The sequence below is a fragment of the Squalius cephalus genome (assembly GCF_949319135.1).
Source record: "Squalius cephalus genome assembly, chromosome: 7".
NCBI classification, from domain to species: domain Eukaryota; kingdom Metazoa; phylum Chordata; class Actinopteri; order Cypriniformes; family Leuciscidae; genus Squalius; species Squalius cephalus.
In genome coordinates this window covers 29,928,713-29,950,173 of record NC_137128.1, presented here as the reverse complement: position 1 = coordinate 29,950,173, position 21,461 = coordinate 29,928,713, and the positions used below count along the sequence as shown (strand labels likewise).

Below are 21,461 nucleotides of genomic sequence, written 5' to 3'. Positions count from 1 at the left end.
CTTAAACCCCGTGGCAAAAAAAAACCCCTCCAATATGGTGGTCTGATTATCTTGTTACATGATACTACTTTTACATTTTCCAAATAAAATGCTCCTGAAGTTGAAAGGTTGAGAAGAAGCAATAGACTAATGCAGGCTTACTATGGAATATCATTCGGTTGCTAGTACATATTTGTCCATTCTAGATGGCAATTTTAGAAACAAAAATGGAATGAAGCGAAAAAAGAAAAAGGGCTCAGTAAAACCCAAATGGTGTCTTTTATGAAAGTACGTGTGCTTGTTTTTTTCCTCTATTAACAGCTTTGAAAACAAAATACTACATGACTGAGGGTCGACCACAGCAAGAGCTCTAATGGCACCCACTATTTACTCTTCAATATTGATTTTACTCATCTAACCATAGTCTTGTCATACAAGTAATGGACACAATAAACATAGTTCATCAGCATGACATTCTGTGAATGCAGATTCTTGTTCGTTCTTTCTAGGCAAAAATAGGAGAACTTCACATGTTGCTAAGAGACAAAGGTAGGTGTTGTTTGTGTGGTAAGTTTCCTCCTTGTACTTGTGCTTGTACAGTGCTTCATAACCTCAGGTAAAAGGGCTTATAGATAATTACAGCTCCATCAGATGTCACAAAATCCCACTGAAGGACACAGCTGTGTGAAGGGAAAAAATATTTTTATCAGTTATTTTATTCAGTATTTGTATTAATGCTGTTTTCTCTCTCTCAGTCATATGCATAAACCACAATTGAGTGTAAGTTGACTGGATGTATATTAGTGTCACTATTTTTGTAGCAGTACTTTGCCTACATTATTTATTATTTTGTTTGAAGATTGAAGAACCAATTGCATAAACGACATGAAGGTGTGTACAAAATGAATGTCCCCATATATGCCATTTAGACAAATTCCCCAACAATAAACAAGCACACAATTTTGGTCAGAAGTGAAAATGATTAATGTGAGTAATGACCTGACCAAAGCCTTTTACTTGTATGTGTCTTTTTAAACTGCTGATGTGTATAATTACAAAAAGAAGAGAAAAAAAAGTATTTGCCAACTGATGAATTCAACAAGTTATGTTAGAAAGAAATAAAACGGTAAACATATCTGGGAGCAATTCTATTTCAAAGTAAATCAAGTCAAGGACAATAAAAAAAAAACTTATGAACTCATGAGTCACATGAATCTTTTTTATGATATAGTCTTTTAAAATCTCAGCAGTTGAACACATATTGTTGAAGAAGAAACTGAACAATCTGATCATTTCAAAAACAAATATATTAACATACATGCTGTGCTTTACACTAATGAATGATACTTTCTCAAATGTGTGGTATATCTTTAGCAAGGGTAAAGTGAGAAATAACCTGCTGATTTTGACCAGAAAGAAGAATCATGCAGAGAACAATTTATCAATGTGGGTTTTTTTTTTCTCCTTTGCATTTGAAGAAAGAGAGAGGGAGAAAAAGAGAGACGGTGGGATTGTTCTTTCTATTTTCCAGTGCCCTTGAAGAATGAAAGGAGTGTTCTGTGTGAAGGCATCAGTTTGTTTAGAAACAGTTTCCATGGAAACCAAATATTCTTATATATTCACAAAGGTGCAACCGTTCAGAGTGCATGTGTGTGATTTCATGCCAAACTTCAGACCTCCTAGCCTTAAAATGGATTATGGGCCCTTACAGATACAAATTAAGTGTTACAATGACGACTCAAGAAAGTTGCCTGCAAGGAACTCAGAGATGCAATCCTACTCATTCTGCATGCTGTTGTACCAGAGCAAAATAATGAAAACATCAAGGGCTAATCATAAGTTTCTGAAAATATAACGGACAGGTTATCAACACTTTCTCTCACACCTAAGGGACATCTTTCAAGAAGAACAATAGATTTACTTGAGGTCCTTTTAAATCTGTCAGCTTGTCGTAAACCATGTGGCAGGTTAAAAATATAGAGTCTATTACCAGACATACATTCGTACATATCCACAAATGGCCCTATAGAACAAATTTACAACAAAACATTCTGTCTGCCCTTTATCAAACGTTTAAGGGATACTTCACCCAAAAATTAAAATTATGTCATAATTTACCCACTCTAAAGATGTTTGTAACCAAACAGTTGATGGGCCCCATTGACTTAAAATAAATATGGAAGTCAATGGGGTCCATCAACTGATTGGTTACAGACATCATTCAAAATAATTATCTTCTTTTGTGTTCAGCAGGAGAAAGTAACTCTTACAGGTTTGGAACACCTGGAGGGTGAGTAAATGATGACAGAATTTTCATTTTTGGGTGAACTATCCCTTTAACATTTGATAAAGGGCATATTGTGTTGTAAATATTCTTTTTAGTGTCTAGTAAAGACTTTCACATCTATGAGTAATGTGCTACTGCAAAATGACTGCACACTAGGATTATTTCCGCTTTATATCCAGTCTATATTCACCTTCTAATTTGTTGTTGTTCGCAAACACAGTGACCATCAGTCTTTGCTAAAATGGTAGAGCGTTCATCATGCTCATGAGGCTAAAAAGGAACACAAACTTCAGGCTTTCCATTCCAGCCCATCTGAACATTGTTAAGAGCCTCTCCAAATACAGGCAAGCCACAGATGGCTCAGCTGATGGTGCCTATGCTTGATCAAAGTCCGTGTCATGCTAGTACAGGCCTGAAGATTGAGCACTTTTAAACCGCCATTAGTGCTGATGGTGCAATACTGGAGGACAAATTTATGGTTGTGCGCTATTCTCCGTGGTTCTGTATTTTATGATATGAACCAGCAATAAATAGCAACCTGCCTAAACCGAGTAAAAGTCAGTTTTAAGAGATTGCTGGCTTTAGACATTAATATTCAGTTAACCACATAATTTCATTGATGACTATTTGTAATTACTTTAGTAAAAAAAATTTATTTTTGAAAACAAACAACAATAAAATAAAGCAAATTCTAAATAAAATTCAAATTAAACACAAACAACAATAAAAAAGCTAAATAAAACGAAAGAAAAAAGACAAATAGACACAAAGCAATAAAAGCACAAACAATAAAATAAAGCAAATTAAATATCAAACAAAATTAAAGAAATTAAACAAAAAATAAAATAAAGCAAAATAAAAATAAAGTAAAATACAATAAAACGATGAAACAAAATGATAAAAAACACAGAAACAAAATAAAATAAAAACCAAGACAAAAAAGTATAAAAATAATAAACAATTCTAATTCAAACACACAAAAAATTAAATAAAGCAAAAAAACAAACAAAAAAAAAAGATTATGAAAAAATATTTTTTTTCATAAAAAAAAGAAACAACACAAAAATAAAAACAGCAAAATGAAAAACAAATGAAAAGAAAATAATAAAAGAAAAAAAAGACAACCAAACTAAATAAAACAGAAACAAACAAAAAAATCAGCCAACCGTCCAACAATCCAACCGTCTCCATTGACTTTGCATTGCAGAAGCTGCCTCCTTGTAATTTCTGACTTATAATAAACAACAAAATGATGTCTAAAAGCTGCTATGTGATAAGGTGTTCAGCAAACAAGCTAAAAAGACAGAAATAAGTTTTTATAAGCTGTCAACCCCAAAAAATGGACACAAAAGTGGATACAGAACTGAAGGCTTATACATAAGGGAGTATAACCAACAACAGGGAAGAGGTGTTTAACTAATTAACTATGGAAACTAATAGTGACAGGGAACTCAGGCAAACAGGAACAGAACCAAAACCAAACTAAGGGGCTGTTTAAACAACACCTTTTTCAACTAAGGGCGTAAAACTTTGTATGCATTTTAGCCGTTCATTTACACAACAACAGCATTTTGGGTGCCTGAAAACGCAAACTTTTGAAAATGGTCTCGGTGTAAAGTAAACAACAAAAACGTGAACCTCTGAAGACGATGACGTCATGCGTATTACGCATTCAGTCTATAGTGCCATCTAATGGCCTACAGCAGAATACAGCGTTTTTAGGATCCGTGTGAATGGGGATTGTTTTGATAATGGTGTCGTCTGTACGCGGAAAACTTCTCCATTTTAAGCATATCGTTGTCGTGTAAACGTACCCTAAAACACAAAGAAACTAAACCTTAACACTTATATAAAATGCACTCGGAATTGAACATGTGACCAACATGGCGTACCAGAGCTATATCAATCCATTTATAGTTTACAAACCATCAATGAATGTCTAGACCAGTTCTGTGGTGTGTGAGGTGAATCACAAACCTGTAAAATCACCTCTAAAGGAATATCGATATCTTTTATCAATATCTTTTGGCACTTTTCTGATCTCCATTATCATCATTATTCTAAATATTATTTAACAAAGATCATTAACTGACTGTCTACATTAAATAACAAATTCCAGAGAAGTGTGTCCAGTAATTCTGATTTTCATAACAGCACTATTTTAATAAATGAGCTTATTGGCTGATGCCGCAGGGTTAAAGCAGTTTCAGTGCCTGCATGCCATGAAACGGCCCTGACCCAGCAATCAGAAGCTGAATAAGAACTCCTGTTGTTAGTGAAAGGTTCATTGGACAAGTAAAGCTTCCGGCTGCAAAATGTCAAATGGATACAATCGCATACTGATTGCAACAAAGCGGTATAAATGTGATCCAATATCCAAAGACAGTGCAGCCTAATCTGTGCGATTGTGCAAATTTAGATCGTCCACAGAAACGATGCACTGAAAGTACTACATTATGTTTAACAATACACGAGGAGGACATTAGGCTATTTATGAATCCGAATAGTTTGGCATTACAGTGATCTGATGAGACTGAAGCTTGTTGTCTCACTTTGAAAACAACAAAAACGCAATCAGAATTCTTTCCATAAGATGGAATCTGCTATCAGGACGACAGGAGAAATCACCCTTAAATGCTATCTCCTGAGTTTCTCCTGTTTTAATTGTAACCATGGGAACAGGCAATCTGTGACCCATGTCAGCAAGAGCGCATATCCGGTCAATATGGCTAGTCGATAATATTGCACCTGTATTAAAGCCATGTCTTCGACTGACAGCCTCAGTAAGCCAACGCTTCAGCTTTGCAGCTGTAAGCAAGCATTCAAGATTGTTGTTGAAACATACGGAAACCATTTCGTAAAGTCTGAGTCAATTAGAAGTTTTGTCCTTGCTAGAAAATGTTAAGACCATGATTAGAGCATTTAATGTAACTATAAGAGGCATTTATAAAAACAGCCCTTGAAAATGCTACATGAGGCTTAAAAAAGACTTCACAAAAGTCATGGGAGAAGAGTTCTCAAAGCGACATGCCTCCGAGAGCCCTTGCACAAATTCATCATTGATAATGGCAAAAGGACGTCTGAGTCACCCATTACATTAAGCAGCCACTCAAGTGTGGGAAGCGTCATACAAGCATTGGCACGCCATACAGCGAGATGTGGGTTCACTCGAGTCAATTCGTTCTTGACACAAAAGGCTGCATCTAAATAGGTCGGAGGTGTGAAAGAAAAAAACAAGTTTCCCAATAAGGTTGAATCAAACATCTGATAATGCCACTAACAACATTGTTTCTCAAGAGCCCAAGATGACCCTATTAGAATTCAAATGACCCTCGACACATCTTGCATGAGTTGATAACACGCTGTGGATCTGTCAGATAGTCTGGCGGTAATAGGCTTTGAAGGTTATCTCTATCTGGACATCCACAAAGCACACGGAGTATGCCGGGCTATTTGCTAACCGATAGTGCTACAGCTACAGCTTGATTTCCATTTGGAAAGAGAGATGAGAGAGAGAGGGTGACTGAACACAAATTACCCAGTGGCTGCATCTGCTCTCGTCTGATGCTCTGACCAGCCGTGTATGGAAAAGGTTCTGCGAGGTTATTTAAAAAATGGGATGCACAAGAAATGCTGAAAATTGGCAAATGGGTTTGTATTTATGAATGACACTGGTGTGATTACCTGATCATAAATGGTGTAAAAAGGCCTGCTGTGACATGAAATAAAATACATGAATCTGATTGTGAATATTCGAGACGCTGCTGTGTTTTTAAAAGTTGAACAGTTGTGTTTTTTAAACACATTAGCTATTTTTCCATCCGAAAGAGCCCATTTAACTTTAAATTGGAATATCACATAAAACCCATCCCATGTGTTCAAGAGAACAAAATCTTCACTTCTTATGAGATTGGTACAAAATTATGGTGGAAATGGGAATTTTCAATGCTTTCGCTATTTTCTCACAGCCACATTCTAGTGAAGCTCAACAATCTTTTGCTGCACATCAGAACATACAACTTCCCTGGTCATGAAATGTTTTGAGAAGATTTTGAAGGACATAATCATCCCCCTAACTGTAGACAAATTAGATCCACTACAGTTCGCATATAAAGCGGTGCTAGATGACCTTGGATAACCATAGCAAGGGTGTAGAGGATGCAAAGCTTTTTATCCTTGACAAAGTGTATAAACATCTTGAGAAACCTGCATCACATGTAAGAATTTTATTTGCTGACTTTAGTTCAGTTTTTAATAAAATGCAGCCTCACATTCTGATTGAACGATTAGCCTCATATTTTAAGTTACCTGAGCAGATCCTATTACTCATCTTAAACTTTTTAACAAATAGAAGGCAGCAGGTCTATGTAAATGGATATATGTCATCTGTTATCGTATCAAACACAGGCTCTCCTCAGGGCTGTGTGCTCTCCCCCCTTCTTTTCATATTATACACTGACAACTGCAGGTCATCTTGGGAGAACAGTTACTTAGTGAAGTTTTCAGATGACACAGCCCTGTTGTCCCTTTTAAAGGGCAATCAACCTGATCATAGCAGTGCCCTTGAGGAGTTAGTCGCGACGATAGTCTCCTTGACTTAAATGTGTCAAAGACTAAATAATTGATTATAGATTTTAGGAAGGTTAGTGACGAACCAAAACCGAGTTTAATACACAATGAAGGCGTTCAGGTGGTACACACATATAAGTATTTGGGCACAGTATTTGACTCACAATTGAAATTCAGAGAGAACATTGATAGTATTAGTAAGCGAGCAAACCAAAGAATATATCTACTGAGGAAGCTGAACTCCTTTGGGGTTTGTAAAAGATTCTTATGTACATTCTATCAGGCATTCATTGAGAGTCTATTAACTTTTTCTTTCTTGGGTTGTTTTAATGGTTTAGCTGTGAAAGACAAAAAGAGTTTGAGCGACATTGTTAAAGTATGCTCAAAAATCACTGGTACCCAATTAAATGATCTTGGTTCTCTCTGGGAAAAAAAAGAGTGGTCCAAAAAGCAGATAGAATACTGTGCCAACCAGATCATGTGCTCAGGAATGGATTTGTTCTCAGGTCGGCGGTATTATGTGCCAATACGGAAAACGAATCGCTATGCAAACTCATTCATTCCCTCTGCTATAAGATTTTTAAATGATAACTCATAACAAAATGGCTCTTGTATTCCACTGCTGTTCTGTCACTGGCAGGTGAATGTGTGTGTTGTGCTGTGTGTGTGTGTCAGGGTGTGATCGTTTTGTATACATTTTTTATATTTATTGTGTGCTAATAATCTTAACTTAACCCTTATTGGATGGGTTGGCTGTAGAACTGAATTGCCCCCTTGGGGACTAATAAAGATATCTGAATCTGAATCTGAATCATAATCTTTGGTTTTACTCATTGTGATGATCGATGATTAAGGGAATTTGGCCTTTTGTGTTTCCTCATATTTATGCTCCTGTGAAACAAGAAGTCATAGCTAGACAATTTCATGTTCCTAGTCACCTTGGTGCGCTAAATCTTGTAATATTAATGGGAATATACTTGAGAGATATTTTATTTGTATATATCTATATCTAAAAAATTCTAGGGGTGCCAATAATTGTGGCCAATGTGTTTTGGAGAAAAACACATCATACATAATGTGATTTCCCCCTACTTTCAATTCTTTTACTTCAAAGAAAGGTTAGATTAATGAAAGATCAAAAGAATAAACAATTCAGATTTATTTTTACAGCCATCTTTGATCATATTTACCAGGGGTGCATATGTACTGTATAAGTAGCGTATGTAGTTTTTCATAAAAAATATGAAAAACTACACGTCATTGTAAAATAGTTAAAAACCACACAACTTGATTATGTTTGTAGCTTTTTATGACCATAAAACCTAGTATAAAAAATATGAAATCATATTTCAAGATCTGAGGTTTATAGTGTTGTTACAGGAAACTTTAGATTCTGTGTATGGAGACATTTGTAATTTCAAATAGACAAAGCTGCCCTAAAGTTTTATAACAATATTCCCTTGGAGAAAAATCTGAGATCTTTTTACAAGCAAAACGTTAAATAAAATGATGACTTGAATGTGGTTATATTGTGCATTACACTAAAGGAATGATATGATCCAGGGACCTCTGATATTGAAGGATTACCATATAAATCTGATATTTGAGTGAGACTGGAACATCATAAGTGCAAATAAATTTCCTGACAGAAACATATCTGAGATAACCAGATATACTGTGATTCTATCTATCTATCTATCTATCTATCTATCTATCTATCTATCTATCTATCTATCTATCTATCTATCTATCTATCTATCTATCTATCTATCCATCTATCCATCCATCCATCCATCCATCCATCCATCCATCCATCCATCCATCCATCCATCCATCCGTCATTTGAAGTTGCTTTGAGAGTCATTTGAAGTTGCTTTGAGAGAAATCAACAGCCTTACAACTCAACCATTGATTTTTCAAATCTTGAATGAAAAATGAACAAAAACACTTCATTCAGATGCATTTGTCGTAGTAGACTCTTTATTGGAATGCATACTCATTGTTTTACATTTAAGACATAAATAACATTTCATAATACTCAGACCTGTTCTGATCACCTAATGTGATTTTACTCAAGGACGCACAACTTTGCACAACTTTACACAACAAAGAGCAGCTAAATGATAAATTTACGGTTTAATACATCAACTCGTTTTTTATTGAACCTGTTGATTATATATAGCACGGATTTACATTCACACAGAACACGGGATCAGACACTCTGACTCACACACAAGCACATGGGCAGTTCAGCTTCGGGCAGCCACAGCTGGAGTCGACTGCTCGGTGGACTGCAACTGCTTCCCCAGGTACTCCCTGAAAGAAAACACCAAAGACCGATTATGCCAATTTATCTTTTTGAACAGCTATGATGTGCACCTCTTTGTATTTCTAGATTTTCCTTTATGCGAGTAAAATTTAAAACTGTCAAGCACGCTCAAACAAAATGTTTGATCAAAGCATTTCCCAACAGCTCCACCACAGCCGATTCTCCAATCTAACTATATTCCATCCAACCTACCTTCCTGAATAATCTTCATGAGGTTCGATTCCCTCCTCTTTGATTACTGAAAATGTCATTTTACCAAGGCGAGTTAATTCTGAATGACACCTGTGGTTTCTCAACTGTTGGGAAATGCTATCGGTCATTTAAATCCTTTCAAAGTGCCCACCGTCTTGATGTCTAGCCAAAGCCGTCAAACCTTATTAACAGTTTCTCCTAAACAGTGACCTTTTTAAAGTGTTTTGCTTTACTTCAGGCCTCAGGTGCTTCCAATAAGATTGCACAGCTAATAGAGGAGCATACAATTCAGAAAGGACACAAAATAGATCCCATCTGAATATGCATTCAGTATCCAAGAAATCAATAACCGCATGACCTACCGCATCCACTGAGATACAATATGTGAACGGTCAAGAAGTCCATCAGTTTGAGTACACGTTCTGAAGTTGTCAGATGGAACTACGCGAGTCGGATCTTCTTTTCCTTTCTTGGAAAGTTGACTAAATTAGCAGACACCTGCCATTCATTAACTGTCATTTCTGGCAGCTTGTCCAACAGCTACTGGGTTCGACTTGCCAGACTTCAGCACATCAGCTGATATTTGCATGGAAACAAGGCAGATAAGCACCAAGCTATTGTACATCAGCAGACAGTCAGAATCACAGAAGGCTGATTCATTAGGGACCCAGCAAAAGAGATAAAACAGCATAAAATATGAGGATTAATAACAGCTTGACTTCCAATTTGAGTATTAATTGAGCTAATATGTTCATGGCTAGGAAACTAAAACTGTAGAGGAGGGTTTCTCAAGCGGGAGTTCATGAGGGAACTGCAGAGGGTTTGTGAGTTGATGAAAACACACGATAAAAGGGTATCTTTTCTATATGAATCATAGTTTTGCAATGGCAATACGCAATGATTCTATTTTAGAAATGGTTTCTATTACTGAGACGTCGCGCCTTGAACAACACCATATGACAATGATAATCTCAGGTACAGATTATGTGCTTTATTTAATGTTAAAAGTGTCTAATGTGAGTTTGAATGCCATACTGAAAGTGACATTGGATAACTAATAAATTAAAGGAAACAAGAACGTTCAAACAGTCAACTCAATGTGAACATGACAAAGAATATTTCAGTCCCGCAGTATGTATTTTTAATATGGATAGACTAATTGCTTATTGCAGGAATCTTATTGCATCGCGTCTGGTTAGGACACGGTGTAATGTGCCGCATGTTTCAGAGTGAAGCACAGCACTGTATTCATTTCACCAGGATGACTTTTTCACATGTGCATAATTGCCAACATTTTCTAGGATGTACGTTTTTAGCATTGTACTAAATGTGTAAACAAGAAGGGTATATAAACCTGTTGTCAGCTAAACACAGATTAAAGGTCTTTCTGCAGTTTCTGCAAAAATAAAAGCCAAACTGCTTTACGTTTGAAATTGAAGAATTTAAAAACATGTTGTAATGTTTTTTTTTATTATTTTAAAGTACAATAGCATTATTACAATAGCATTATTACAATAATATATTTTTTGTCTTCATTCATTTTTTATAAATAGAAATGAAAATAATATAAAAACAATAATTGGTTACACTTTATTTTAAGGTAACGTAGTTACATAACATTGTACTTACTCAAGTAAGTATTGAGTAATATTAAGTTAACTATGTGTACTTACTAAAGAGTTATGGTTAGGGTTTGGTTTAGGGTTAGTTACTTGTAATTATGCATAATTTACTCTTATTACTATTGTACATGTAGTAACATGTAACTATGTCACCTTAAAATAAAGTGTTACCCAATAATATATTATTATACAAATTGACTGGGTTACTAAAAACAACAGCGTGAATATAATGTGGACTGAGACACCATCACATCTAAAAGGAGCCCTATACTACAAATAAAAATGAAAATAAAAACACTAAAAAGGTGAAATCTGCATGTCATGTAATCCTTAACTGACAGTGCATGTGTTGTTAAATTATTGAAATATGAACTCAAAATTTCAGGGGGGGGCACTTCAAGAAAATATTTTATGTTAGGGGTTTGGCTGACAAAAAAAGCTTAGGAATTCTAGTGGTAGAGTAGAATTTGCCTGAAATATGATGTCCTTGGTGTTAAATTTATTCTCACTTTAGCTTAAGTTTATAAAATAATTGGAAAGAGGTCAAATGATAGCAGGTTTGCTATGAACTCCAGTCAGAAGAGGAACCTGAGCTAAATGGGCAATATCAAACGAGTAGGAGTGCGACATGGCTCTATATCAGCATGGCTGTGATTAGATCAGTGGCCTTGTGTCGGAGGCAATGACAGCCGTGCTGATATAGAGCCATATTGCACAACTACGAGTGTTTTATTGCTTTTAAACAACAGTTTGATTTAGGGCTGCACATCATTTTAGAATCGATATTGTGATGTGTGCAATATCAAGTATAGGGATCTCAGTTAATCTGTATGGACCAAACACCACAGTTCGAAATGCATGTGATTCTCGGGTTAATTGCAAAGTTTAACCATAATAGAGCGAAAGTTTATCATTTGCACATTGTAGGTCCTGTCAGTTTAAACATTAAAGCGATTTCAAACCATTTGAGTGCAAGAAGACGTGCAAGAGAACTGAATTCAGAACTCACACATGGTTTTCTGTGTACAGACATAGCAAAACAGACAGAAGGTGAACACCCAACTACATTATTGCCTAAATAACCCTTACAACTACATTTATGACACAATAATAGTAGTATTTTTAAGATTATAGTGAGTTCGCTACGCCGATGAGAAATGCTACCAGTATAGGTCCAGTGGAAACAAGAGGAGTGATACAAATTGTGAAACGGTTTCCGTGTGATATTTGTAGATTACCGCATGGCTGGAAAAGGCTCTCAGCTAATACGATTTGAGAACCAGAACTAAGTTTATATACTACAGATGGGTCATAAAAAAAGTGAATATTAATGTCAGATTAGTTGTACTGCTTTGTGCTAATTGAAGTAAAGCTTCAAGCTAAAATAAAGATCAGGAGTAGATGACATTCATATATTAAAAAGGCCTATGTAAACTTGCGTGAAGGTCTTAATTTAAAGGTCAAAATGGACCTTCACTTTATGAATAAAAAAAGAAATACCTTATGAATAATAAAAAAAAAACTTTAGTGCAGTAGAAAATGAGTATGCAGAGAAGCACATTAAATCGAAAATGAATCATTACACTGAAATCTATTTTCATTTACCAATAAAAAGCACTACTGATTCATCTCTGAGGTATAATTTTGTACGTTTTCCCAGGTTTAAATTAGATTTTGTATCTCAGCGTGGTCCCAGACTTTTGGACTGAATGGCATCAAACACAACCTACACAAAAATAGTCCTCCAGAACAAACAAGAAGCAGACAACAATCACACTGTTGACACTGAAGCATAGACTCCACTGGGCTTACTTCACATTCAATTTTCTGCCAAACCTGCAATCGACCCAAACCGCAAGATGTATTTGAGGGGCACGGTGTCAACGTGATGACTTCAAGAGACTCTTAACTTTTTCTTCACTGACTTCAACTGATTCCTTCATTTTTTTCAATGTCAAGGTCCAATAACTAATAGTGAGAAAAGTCAAAGGTGAGTTTTCATCCTCATTCATCCCGTATATACAGCGAGACGTCAGACTCATCTTCTGAGCGTGGCTTATGAGACGCTTGACTATGTCTGTGGCCTTATTCATTCAACCAGTGGTAAATACGACTATGACCCAAGGTTACCTTGTGTTTGAAGAGCTGTGGCTGGTTTTGATAGCAGAAAAAAAGGGACGACTCTGCTGTGGCAACCAGGCATCAACAACACAGTGAATTTTTCAAAAATGAAGAGCTGATTAACAATCTACCTGCGTCCTCAGGTGTCTAAGACTTTAATGACTAAGATTTTCCTATGAATGCTCTATTACTCTGTGGACTGTTTCTAAAATTACCTCATTAAAAAGTTTCTGAGTTCAAGAAATGGTAATAATAATTTATCAAGGTATGTCACCACTTTCCCATGATGAAAGTTTGGGAAAATGATTAAAGACTTCAGAAATAATAATAATAATAATAATAATAATAATAATAATAATAATAATAATAATAATAATAATAATAATAATAATAATAATAATAATAATAATAGCACTGTATAAATATTCAGTCCAACAAGCCCTTTCTCATTGTGTTTTATATCTTTGCTTATTTTACTTTACTTCAGTTTGGAATTAAAGGGCCAGTGCACATTAATAGACATTTCTGTAAATGTGCCAATTTAGCTATTACAGCAAATTTTTAACTGTAGTACCTTTTCACAAAAAAATACATAAGAGTAAACCAAAGCATTAAAACATTTTAAACAAGACTTTATCACATAATTGTGTACATTAATGACAAGCATAACTCAAGTTTATTCAAGACAAACATAAAAAGAGCATGTCATGATCACACTGTTATATTTTTATGATTTTAGGGTTACACTAAATGTTTTACAGTTTTCATTTTTCTCTCAAGCACCTTTAGAGCCGTCATTTTAGAACTATTAACGGAGGCTTGAGCCATTGATAGCAGACTAAAGCAGCCATTAATGTTGTTAGAGAGAGAGAGAGAGAGAGAGAGAGAGAGAGAGAGAGAGGGGAGAGGGGGAGAGAGAGTCAAAGCGTGTGTGAATTACCCGAGTGCTCCCATAAGTGTTCGGCAGCAGCGTCTCTACTAATAGCAAAACTGTAAGTTTATCTCTTTCAAGAACAGTGCCCTTATTACTTTGGTAATGAGAAATGTCATGTACCTTTTAAGTTGCTAAACTATTTTACAAAAATAAAATGGTCAGAGCACGGCGTCAACAGCTTTGTGGGCAATGTGCCGACGTGTAGCGCTGGTGTGCTTTGGGCGACCCGAGTTCGAGTCTCGGGTTGCGGACCTTTCCAGATCCCATCCCCCTCTCTCTCTACTGCCTCGCTTCCTGTCCACTCTTTACTATCCTATCATAATAAAAGCACACATCCATGTCTCTTGTATCATCGCAGACGCTCGCTCTCGTTTCATTCAAATGCAACTTGCATCTGTTTTGGATTGTATTGAAAATGAACTACTATAAAATTGTTGTGATCATCTTGTCTGGAAAATTGTTTTGTACACTGTACAAATGGATTTATAAACAGCTAATATTTTAAAATATTAATCTCAATTCAATATTTCATGTCACCGTAATTATTTCTGTGGTAAAAAATCTGTGTAATAAGTGTACAACGAATATACATTATAACAGTTGGTTCGTCTTGTTCGTTCTTATTGGCTTAAAGCAACTTGCTGCAAACTTTTCTTTTAATTTCACGTTAATTACAAGTAGATGATAAAATATTTCAACTCGAAAAATATTTTGTGTTCAATTATTTACCCAACTTAGTTTGGGTATTGAGGTCAAAGTTAACTTGCCTTGTGTTCCCTATACAACAGTGGGTGGCGGTCACGAAAGTGACTCTGCAGATTTGTGTTTCCCCCTTTTGCAGTGGCTTTCTTTTTGGATGTTCTGCAGACAGGGTGACATCCTTGATTAAGTTTCCCTAAGGATTTTTGTAAAAGCCAAAATATGACCACACCTCAGATTTGGTCTTCTTAGAAAGCTGTAAAATCTTCTGAGCGCGGTCACTGCCTTCCGCCATGTCTTCTCGTACAAAAAACAACTGGCTGAACAGGATTTACCACGAGTTTTAAAAAGCACGCTAATCAAACATGGTTTTAATGATAATTACATTTTAAACGATAATCCTAACCATCAGGACATTTTATCGTGGTTTTTCATGAAACCGGTAATCGTTTCATCCCTACCTCAATGTATATTTCTTTGGATTTCTATGCAATTTCCCTTTACATTTTCCCCCGTTTACTGTATGAATTATTTCTTTCCTTCAATTGTTATGACGTACATAACATAGCAAGGTTGTGATTATCTTTGGTCTTGTTTTGCAGTTGACAATAGCTTAATATTCTTTCAGATTCCTATCATGACTTCATTTCCGAATCAAATTAGGTTTTATAACAGTGAAGCACATCAGAGATTTCACGCTAAGCTGCATCAGAAAGTGGACGAAGTCCTTAAGTGAGTAAGGGCTTCCACAAAACAAACATGAAAAAAAAAAAAATTAAACACTGTCACCATCATCTCAAGACTGTGGAGCCACTGGCTGAATTTCTACACACGCACAGCGGCACACCTCCAGGGGTTAACCCAGATGGTACAGATACAATAAGCTAACAGCGTGCGAAGTTGGCCAGCAGGAACTGTGCCAACTCAAACATCTACTCCTACTGCTGTTGCCATGACACCAAACAGTCTCTTTGGGGTGAGAATGGGAAAAAGCGACAGCACCACAACTCTCAAGGGAAAAATAAACTGTACACACAAGGCAGCTTCTTATTTTAGTTATTTTCTGTATCCAACTCTGAGTAAAAATAAGTCTCTTCACCAAAAACAACAACTTAAAAAACCTGTAAGTACTTTTATACCGGAAACCATGAAGACAATGTGTGACGCAATCAATGCCACGGAAGCGAGATGTTCCTCTACGAGAACATCATATCAAAACCATTATAGATGAGAGAAGACATACCTCTTGTATATACCACTCGAGAAGATTGCAGCAAATGGATTGCAAAGAAGGCTTTTAAGAAGATGCCATGAAAGGCCATTCTTGTATGGCTCTTCTTAACAGCACCTTGAAAACCACGTTCACCGAATCTTAACTCAATCATCCGGCTATTACATCCCCTGTAATTTCCTCCTCCAATTAAGAACCCAAATAAGAGTTTGCCTTCACCTCCCTTCAGATCTTCAAATAACACATGCACTCTGTGTCTCTTCAGCCCAAGTGCCATTTTTAAATAGTTCCCTTAACTCTCGGTTCGTATTTGAGAGACTTGAACCAAGATGCAACCATTACATTGTTCACGAAAACAATCAAAACTCACTGCTCTGCTTGGTTCTTTTCTTCTTTTTTGCCACTGACATGCTAAGCTTCACGTCAAACCGCTGCAAAATTATGCACAATTAATCCTGAAAATTACATGCGAGTCATTTAGCTAATGTCTAATAATTGCCACGATACACTGAGTCAGACTTTGCAGACGGAACTATTTCCAAGCAAGAAAATGAAAGAGATTGTTATATGTATGTTATATATCAATGTTATACTGGGTTCACAGTATAAATACTAACGTATACATTTCTCCCGGAGCATCTGCCTCCATAAATTTATTTCTCCTGCAGTGGGGCTGAAGAAAAAGATGAATTATTCGGAGATACTTTATGGAGCGTGTTCCTGCTTTCTCTCTATGCAGAATTGATCTATACCACTAAGGCAGCATTTAAAGCGACTTGTATTCTGCTCAATGTGACGCTAAACTTTAAATTTGAAGGCTGATTTGAAGGCCACTGTAATGAAACGCTGACAGTGAACAATTACTCTTCATGACATCACTCCAGTACACATCTATTGTGTTTCAAACACACATGCTATATTCTGGGGTCTTTGAGGTTTTTATCATCCCTGTTGAAAGAGTAATCTGAAGCTCATAAGGATGAATGCAGACAAAATAATAGGCTACTTGTGTTAGGTCGTATACCTGAACCTGAGCGCTTCGCCGGCTTAATTCAACAGTTCGCTGCTCTCACAAACACATCGAACATGCATGGAGAAGTTAAATGTTTTTTCCCCAGTTATTTTGTGCCCTGGGTTTTAATCAAAGAATAATTAACGCTGAAAAGACACAATGGTCCACTGAATAATTCACTAATTATGTAGTGCTGAAGTGAGAAAACTACTTCTACGTGGCAAAGAGAAAGCTCATTTCCAGAACAATATTGAGGACAATGGTGCGTCAGGCACAAACAACATGCCTATTTTGCTTTAAGAATAAATACCAGAATTGCGTACCAAAAAAAAGATGATGTTAGGTTAAAAAGATTAAAACTGTGTGTGTAAATATCCTGTAAATAAATAAACAAATAAATAAATAATAGTCATAATATTAATAATAAAAAAATAGTAATAAATACATGAAGTTGTTTGTACGAGTTCACTGGAAAGCAAAGCAAATGCTGAACATAGATTATGGATTCATTAATGCATTTGAAGTTAAACGTACCAGTTATGCACCATGAGCTTCTGGACGGCCAGCAGGGCATTATAGCGGACGAGCTGGTCTTCATGATGCATGTGGTTCATCACTAGTTGTTTACCACCCAGCTGTTCGATCACCCTAAAGGATAGAGAAGCACAGAGAAGCAGTTCCTGATTATTATGTTTTGCAAGATGGGTAATAACACAGGGCCTCTTGCCTTTCAATTTAACTATGGGAATAACAAAGAACAACAGCTATACACACTATTTTGAGTTTTTGAAAGAAGTCTCTTATGCTCATCTAGGCTGCATTTATATTAGAAATAATCAGAAAAAATATATATTGTGAAATATTTTTACAATTTAAAATAATTGTTTTCTAATAAAAATAATACTTTAAAATATAATTTATTTATATTTCTAAAATACTGGAAGAAATTGATTGATTACTGTAATGTAAACAATCAATGACTACTTGCCCCAAAACAATGAATACCCCCTGTTCTATTGTTTGCTCTATTGTGCTGCTTAATATTTTCTTGGAACCGGTGATACATTTTTCAGAATTCATTGATGAATAAAAAGTTAAAAAGAACAGCATTTATTTAAAATAGAATTTTTTTCTAACAATATAAATCTTTATAAATCACTTTTTATCAATTTAACACATCCTTGCTGAATAAAAGTATTCATTTCTTAAAAATAAAAAAACCTGACCCCAAACTTTTGACCGGTAGTGTATATTGTTACAAAAGATTACTATTTAAAATAAATGCTGATATTTTTTACATTTTTATTTGTCAAAATTCCGAAAAAAAAGTATCACAGGTTATAAAAAAATATGTTTCAAAAAACTGTTTCCAACATTGATGATAAATCAACATATTGGAATGATTTCTGAAGGATCAGGTGTCACTGAAGACTGGAGTAATGATGCTAAAAAAGAAACTGTATTTTAAAGTATATTAAAATTGAAACCCATTATTTTAAATTGTAATAATATTTCACAATATTACCGTATTTAAAATTTATTTTGCAGCCAGTGTAGTCTAGCAACTCTCTGTTGACATTCGAGCTGGAAAAACCAAACTCTAGTCAGGCCAATCAAATCGTGTATAGAGTCGGTGGGCGGACTTAACATAATGACGACAGAGTTGTGACGGTTCCGTGTGAATACCCTGCTACTTGAAAACAAAGAAGAGCTGCTGCTGGTGAACAGCGGTCTTTCGAATCGGCTTTAGCCGCGACTCTGGAGGCCTTGGAGTTAAGCTTTTCTTTGAGAAAAGAACAAAGAACGGCACTTAAGTCATTCTTAAAAAAGATGTATTCGTAGTTTTGCTGCCAGACGGCAAAAGTTTAATCTACTAGCTCCGCTGGTGGGAAACGCTCTGGTTGGTTGTAGCACTATCCTATTGCGTGCAGTCCCAGCGGGAACCCTGCTTGATGTAGGTCTGGCTTGCCAGGCTAGCAGGCTTGATGAGCATAAGAGACTTCTTTCAAAAACATTCAAAATACACACACATTTATATGTATATGTATATGTATATGTATATGTATATGTGTATATATATATATGTATATGTATATTTGTATATATATATATATATATATATATATATATATATATATGACACACACACACATAATACACGCATACATTTGGACACCTAACCATTATACCAACAGGGACAGTAATGATGTTGCATTCTAAATACATAGACGTTAATATGGAGTTGATCCCCTCTTTGCTGCTATAACAGCTTCCACTCTTCTTGGAAGGCTTTCCACAAGATTTTGGAGTGTTTGTGTTTATTGATGACATTTTTGCCCATTCATCCAGTAGAGCATTTTTGGCACTTTTGCTGGACAAGGTGGCTTGGCTCACAAGCTTCATTCCCAAAGGTTTTCAATGGGGTTGAGGTCAGGGCTGGCCAGTCAAGTTCTTCCACATCCAACCTCATGTTTAGCGCTTTGGGTTTAAGAAAACCGCATTACAAATAAAATGTATTATTATTATTAACCATGTCTTTATGGACCTTGCACTGTGAAATGGGGAACAGTCATTCTGGAATAGAAAAGGGCCTTCGCCAAACTGTTACCACAAAGTTGGAAGCATAGCATTGTCCAAAATGTCTTGGTATGCTGAAGCATTAAGATTTCCCTTCACTGGAAGTAAGGGGCCAACCCCAACCCCTGAAAAACAGCCTCATAACATTATCCCTCCTTGACCAAACTTTACAGTTGGCACAATGCAGTCAGGCAGGTAATGTTCTCCAGACTCAGACTCGCCAATCAGACTACCAAAAAGAGAAGCGTGATTCATTGCTCCTGAGTCCAGTGGCGGCGTGCTTTACACCACTCCATTCAATGCTTGACATTGTACTTGGTGATATGAGGTTTGCATGCAGCTGCTCGCTCATGGTAACCCATTCCAAGAAGCTCCTGATATTAATGCCAGTGGAACTTCTGCTATGGAATGAGCAAAAAAATTGGCGACTTTTACGCACCATGCACCTAAGCACTCTGTAACCCTGCTCTATGAATTTACGTAGTCTTCTGCTTCATGGCTGAGTCCCTGCTGTTCCTAAATGCTTCCCATTATAACACTTACAGTTGACAGTGGAATATCTACATGGGATGAAATTTCACAAATTGACTTATTGCAAAGGTAGCATCCTACCACAGTACCACGCTTGAATTCACTGAGCTCTGCAGAATGACCCATTTTTCCCCACAAATGTTTGTAAATGCAGACTGCATGGCTAGGTTCTTGATTTTATACACTGGTGGCAATCGGTCTGATTGAAACAATTATGTGTAGAGCTAGTTTACAAGTTTTTTTTTTTTTTAAATCAGGAATATTCATTTATTCTATAGACCTTATGAGCCAGAGAAACAAGCGCGCAGCCATCTTTAGAATTTTGTCTATGAACTTCCGTTTTTGCGGTAACCCTGTATATTTCTATGGCATCGATGTCGAAGATTATTTAACTGGTGAAGTTTCTAAATCTAAAAATCACACTCTGTCAGTTTAAATCTAGACTAAAAACACATCTCTTTAACCTGGCATACACATAGAAAATTATACATTGCTATTATTCAAATCAGTAAAATGATTATTAAGAGATAATGCATAGATTAGGTCAGCCGGAACCGGGAACACTTCCTATAACACCCGATTACATCATAAGAAGAATGGCATATACGCTAACGTTAGTCTTTCTGCTTATTCCGAGGTTTACTGTAATCAGCCGGATCCAGGCCGTATCCAGATCAGATGGTGTCATAACAAATGTCACTAGAAATCCGTAAGATCGTACCTTCATGTTGTGGAAATGCACAATAACACAACGAGCGCAGAGCTGAAAAGGGGCGGGGCTACACAAGATCTATATTTTCGCTCGATGGTGTTTTAAGCCCCCAATGGCTCCTTAGAGGCAGCTAACCCTACCCTCAACCTTAAACCTACCCATCCCCTCGCTGCCTGGAAGGCGCCGTTGGGGGCTTAAAACACCAAACACCTATATTTTCATCTCACATTTAGCCACAGTTAAAACAAAATCACTGCTTGGAGGACAACAGATGGAAAGGCAATAACTTGGCACTTATCGCAAATGAGTGCAATTCTTTTGGCCTGCAGAAGCTAATTTGTTCTAGAGTGGTCTAATTACAGGGTTAGAACCAAGGCTAATTCAGACCAACGAGTCCCTATAGATTCACTGTGGTTTCTTTGAACGGTGGGGGCGTTCTAAAGAGGAAAGTGAGAGTGTGTGTTCTAAGTGGCCAACCTCAGGGGGAGGGGAGTCTGGATTAGAGAAGGTATTAGCCATTCACAGCAGAGTTGGAAACAAGTGGCGGATCACTCTACTTTTAGAGGGAAACTATATGCAATCTTCTTAGGTCTAAAATTGATTGGCGGATCATGAATGCTACGTGCCAACAATATGGCAAAGCTTGCGCAACATCTTGCAATAGGT

At 36.3% G+C, this 21,461-nt stretch overlaps 1 protein-coding gene across 2 annotated transcripts in view; it reads right to left on the bottom strand.

Moving 5' to 3' along the window:
• Positions 1 to 8,797: 8,797 nt before the first annotated feature.
• atp6v1h (ATPase H+ transporting V1 subunit H) overlaps positions 8,798 to 21,461 on the bottom strand; it is a 40,872-nt gene continuing 28,208 nt past the window's right edge. For both annotated transcript variants that reach the window (XM_079876402.1, XM_079876403.1), the window contains 2 exons: positions 17,510 to 17,623; positions 8,798 to 9,151 (listed from right to left, as the gene is read on the bottom strand). In XM_079876402.1, the coding sequence (XP_079732528.1) occupies positions 9,085 to 9,151; positions 17,510 to 17,623 (181 nt within the window). In that variant the 3' untranslated portion in view covers positions 8,798 to 9,084. The remainder of the gene's footprint in view (positions 9,152 to 17,509; positions 17,624 to 21,461) is intronic.